Source organism: Cyprinodon variegatus, unplaced genomic scaffold, assembly GCF_000732505.1.
Source record: "Cyprinodon variegatus isolate N-32 unplaced genomic scaffold, C_variegatus-1.0 Scaffold1077, whole genome shotgun sequence".
Taxonomy (NCBI): Eukaryota; Metazoa; Chordata; class Actinopteri; order Cyprinodontiformes; family Cyprinodontidae; genus Cyprinodon; species Cyprinodon variegatus.
In genome coordinates this window covers 4,390-9,637 of record NW_015151530.1, presented here as the reverse complement: position 1 = coordinate 9,637, position 5,248 = coordinate 4,390, and the positions used below count along the sequence as shown (strand labels likewise).

The 5,248-nt window shown below is 33.4% G+C and overlaps 1 protein-coding gene across 1 annotated transcript in view; it reads left to right on the top strand.

The window, feature by feature from the left end:
* Nucleotides 1–2,526, top strand: part of LOC107101284 (thrombospondin type-1 domain-containing protein 7A-like) — a 96,491-nt gene extending 93,965 nt beyond the window's left edge. Inside the window, exon 20 of the mRNA XM_015400141.1 lies at nucleotides 1,407–2,526. Within this exon, the coding sequence (XP_015255627.1) occupies nucleotides 1,407–1,494 (88 nt within the window). The 3' untranslated portion in view covers nucleotides 1,495–2,526. The remainder of the gene's footprint in view (nucleotides 1–1,406) is intronic.
* The last annotated feature ends 2,722 nt before the right edge of the window (nucleotides 2,527–5,248 follow it).

Here is a 5,248-nt window from a genome sequence, read left to right as displayed (position 1 = left end):
GCAGCAATTCTTACTGTTAGAACTTGAAAATTAGAAGAACACTGAGACCAACTCCCAAAGCTGGTTTCTCCTCACTTCAGAACAAAAGCAGGAAAGTTAGTAGAAATAACCACCAACTCCAAGCTATATACTGGAAAGAGATGGAAATCTCAATAAGTCGTTCTTTTCTTAAAATTAGTGCATTTCTTCTCTAATTGAGGAGGAAATTGAGACACTTTGCCAATGAAACATGACAATTTATATTTAAAAGAAGAAAAATGTAATTGCATTGTCTTATTTCAGGTGCACATTTTCTAATTATCTTGTTTTTAAGAGTAAAAAAACTCCATTGGCAAATTATCTTATTTACCTGTTCAAATTCAGGGTAAATAAACTTAATTTAAGAGATTTTTATTTATTTCTGGATCGTTCTTGCAGTGTGACAGTGATGGTTAATGAGGCACCTTGAAGCCAAACTCTATTGATACTGTCTCACAGAATACTGACACCTGCTGGACATTTAAAGACACTACAGGGAGCTGATTGGACAGACTAAACTGAATCGATTTGATTACTTAGTACAATGGAATCATTTAAGTTGTAGGTTATATTGTATTATTTCATATCTATGTTTAAATTGAAAATATCTTTGATATTTTTGGAAATGTTTTTATTTTGTAAAGTTGTATTTTTTTTCCCCCATGGATCATAGAGTGTCAGGAGGCAGAGATGGATCTATTGCTTGTTTTTTTTCATCCTCAGCATTGGATGATGATAATTTTTCATCCAGTCTCCTTAGTCAAAAGAAAGGAAAACAAAGAAGCATCAAGCATGTCAACAAGTGCTAAGAACAACAAAGTTTGGTCAAGAAATAACAGAGTTCAAAATGATTAAAACCATAAATCTTTTTTTGAGCTAAAAACTTATGGAGGAGGAGCACTGATCTCTATTCATTCACTGGATTGCTGATTGCACGGGATTGAAGGGAAGCAGCCGGCCGCCATATTGGTACTCCCTAGTAAGACCGGTCACAATGCAAACAATACTTGCACTACAGCATCGAACAAAGATGATGTTCTCATTTTCAGGGGGACTTTTTAAAAACAAAGATAATTTCATCACTTTGACACAGACTGGCTGTTTCATAGCGTAAGCAGATTACTTTAACAAAAAAAAGTAGGCCAGTCACATTGCAGAGTCATTATCAAGTCAATGAAGTCTATAAATCCTGTAATATAACATATTATACAAATCCATCATAATAAAATGAATGTGTTGATGGAGCAAAAATAGTATAGATGCGGCAAAAAGTTCTAAATTGATGATGTATATGTAATATACATGTATTTTAGCAACCATTCTTTTCCCGGGTCGCCACCGGAACGTCTAAACAATGTTTGTTGTTGTTTTTTTATTCAAACCTGCAGCAAAAAGCCAAAGAAGCCACAGCGACGGCAGATGAACAACAGACTGAAGCCTCTGACTCTGGCCTACGATGGAGACGCCGACATGTAGACGTCTTCCTCCTCCCAGACGTACGATCAAAACTTGGAGAGCAGGGTGGCTGTTGGTCCCCGTCTAACGTCAGGGTCCCTGCAGGGCAATGGGTCGGCCAATACGCGGACTGAAAACATAACCTCTGAGCTTAAGACACTTAAGGTCTTATTTATTAGCAGCCTTGATGTTCCTTCGTTTCCATTTTGAAATCTGTACATTGTTTTTTTTACGAGCCTTCATGACCTCTCTATCTTCCTCTGGAAGTCTGCCTTTGCTTCTTCAACGTCTACCAATGACTGCATTTCAACCACATTCATTGGAGAGGGAGAATAAAGAAGAGATTTTAATGTAAAAGCACAAAAACTCCTCATTAGTTGATGATTTTCTTACAGCTTAGCATGGTCTTTGCTCCACTCGTCCCTCAATGATCAATCAGTCTTTTTCTCATCGCTGTAAGGAGGAAATGGAATATAAAAACATAAAAAAAGACCAAATAAAGGAAATGAAAGTGAGTCTAAAGGACCCTGGAGCTGCCATCACTTCTGCCTGCCCCTCCCTTCTTGTTTCCGGGCATAATTTTGCACTATATTAGTGCAGCATGATATGTACTTATGTCTCGCTTTGCCATACGAAAACTGCCTCTCGATACAAGACGCTGTACAACCCTTGTACCAGAAATGTAAAAAAAAAACAGACCTTTTTGCTAACAGAACTGAACAATGTTTGATAACTATTTGTTTTTGTATTACTTCTTGTATGTAATCAAATTTTGTATATAGATTTTCTCTGTGATTTCAGCTTTGGCTTTTTAATACGCATCTTTATCCAAATCTCTGCTGGAACCGTTTGATCTGTTAACTGTGACCTCTGACCCACTGACAGCCAAAAACTCCCACATATAGAGTAAAAACATCACACTTTGACTTGAGTCATAGAGAAATAATCTGTGACATAAACTTCATCAGACAGGGAAGAAAAAAATAGAAGGATTTCCATTTCATGCTGTTTTGTAACCAGATTGGCTTCAGATGCAAACAGAAGGAATGGGAGGAAAAAATAAAGCAAAGGCGGAAACTGATTGAAATCCCAGTAAGTTAAAAATCTGGGAACTCTGCGGTTCTGGAAACTTCCCATCCAGATCTACAGATTTTCAATCATTAATCCAAAATATTCTGATTGCATTCGACAAGACGGGAAAAAACTGATCTGCAAAAAACTAGAAATTTCTCAGAATATGTCTGTTTGCTTATATTTAAGCATATAAATATCAGACACTTAAAATATTATGTAATAGTTTTTCTCATTTTAATTGCAAATCATCTTATTCTGTTGGCAAATTCTTTTATTTACCTTCTTAAATAAATAAAATGAGATAAAGGACCCAGCGTTGACTTTCTAAGGCAGGAGTCGAGCTGATGAGTCTGTTTGAGCTTGAATGGAGGTTTTCTAATGTTTCTTCTCTCTGATTGGTTTTCTGTCGTCAGATCAGCATACCTTTAGTCAATAAGCATGCACAAGACGTCCGATTTGCATTTATCCCTTTAGGTTTGTACGAAAAATAGACTTTAAACTACCTTGATGGCTGAATATACCTTCAGCTATGAACAAAAAACCAAAACAATCTAAGGTCAGATCACCATACGCTTCAAAAAACAACGAAAAGTAAGTAATTAAACTGTTTTTTTGTACATTACTAAGGGGACAGATTCCCGTTGATGTAGTTTAAAGTTAATTGTTCATACAAAACTAAAGGGATAAACAGGTATTGACTCTGGTTCTGCTGGTCTGACCGTATGAAATGCAAATACTTCTAAATTCTTCCCTGAATTTATGGTTTTAATCAGGTTTGTATTTTAGTTTGATTTTTTATGGAGTGAATTTTGTTCCATTATTGTTGCAAACAAACTACATGTGTTGTAAATGTAAAATTGAAAAAACTACAATCCAGAAAGGAAACTTTGAAAAATTATATATATATATATATATATACTTTGAGAGTAACTCTCTGATTTATTTATTTTTTTATTTAGGTTTTATTTTGAAACTTTTTCTTACAGATTTTATATTTTTTGATTTTTTTGTTTTTATTTTACGGGGTTTTTTTTTACATTTATTTTACTTAAATAAATGTAAATGAAGCTCAATATGAAGAATACAAATAAACAAAATGTCATGTCAAACCTGTAAAAAAAAGTTTAAAATTAAACTAAATTCAATTCAATTTTTATTTAAGAAATAAAAAAAATGGCAAAATCTGAGAAAGTGGAAAACTTACTCTGAAAAACGATAATTGCTTGAAACGTTTTTCAAAGTTTCATTCCTGGATTGCATTTTTATTTTAATTTCAATTTACTTAATGGATTCTTTCAAAAGAAAAAATGGTTAAAAAAAAATCCAAACTCCAGTTTTTTCTTTGTCATATAGGTTTGATTTCACATTACTAAAGAGGAAATTTTCTTTTAAAAGAGCAACTGGCTTTACAGGACTCCTGACCCAATGATTTTATACCCATATGCATATTTAAAATGTCACATCCTTTAAAATATCCGTCTTTTTATTGACTGACTGCATTTTAAAGACGTAAAAGTTTACAGTACCCATGAACACAGTGGATAGACGACTGAGGCTCGGTTAGCAGGGTCTGAAAAGGTTGATGTTCCTGAAGGAGTCCCAGTCTTTCTTAATGCAGCTACTTTTTAAAGGTGTTTTACTCTAAAAATAATGTTTGCTATTATGGGTGTATGATGGGTTATTATCATATTTATTGTTTAGAAAATCAGAAATTATTAACTCATTTATTTCATCACATCCTTCAGATTTTATTTTATATTTATTCTCCGTTCAAAAGGACAGTATCCTTAAATTAGTCTTAAATGTAGTTTCTGAAGGTCGTCCCCTGATGCTCACCCCCCCAAGATGAAAGGTTTGGTATTTATTGGATTTAATGAGTCATTTGGAAGCATTTCAATGATCTGTGGAATTTGTTGATTGAATGTTTAACTTATTTTCTCAGCATATGATTTGTAAATAATGTTTTTTTTATATATTTAATCCTATTTATTGTTAATGTACCATAACAGTTCTTTTTTTTTTTTTTTACTGCACGACATGTTTACAAAAAGACAAATGAAAGAAAAAACAGGAGGAGTGAATGTGGTGTAAAAGTGAACAAGCTACCTTGTAAAAAGTTGCTTCTCTGTTTCCTACTGTTTCTTTATATGTATTTGATTAACTGCTGATAATAAACAACGATAATTCTTCTCTTATCTCTGAGGTGGATTCAGTCAAACATAAGTTATTCATTTTATGGCTGGTTTTAAACAGAGGTAGGTCAGGAAGCACAGACCGTCTGACTACAGCTGATTAGATTACGTACAAAATACAATAAAAATCAGAAAAAACACATTTCAGCAAAAAAATTTTAAAAAATTGAAAAATCCCTTATAAGAAAAAAATCTGCATTTTCATTTACCGCTTCCTTGGATTGAAGATTATTAGTTTAAAACTTTTACTGCAAACATTGTAAATGAATGAATATTGTTATCTACCCCAGAACTAAAAAAAAAAATAGAAATATATCCTGGCCGTATGGGAGTTCAGACATATAAACTTAAGCAGCCATGGACGAAGTACTCAAAGTAGTACTTAAGTAAAAGTATTGATACTCATAGTCAAATCTTACTCCATTCAGTTTATCCAATTCACATCATGTTTTCTATCTAGGGAAAACCAGCTGATTGCATCGACTCATTGACTCTTCAGCAATCCCTCA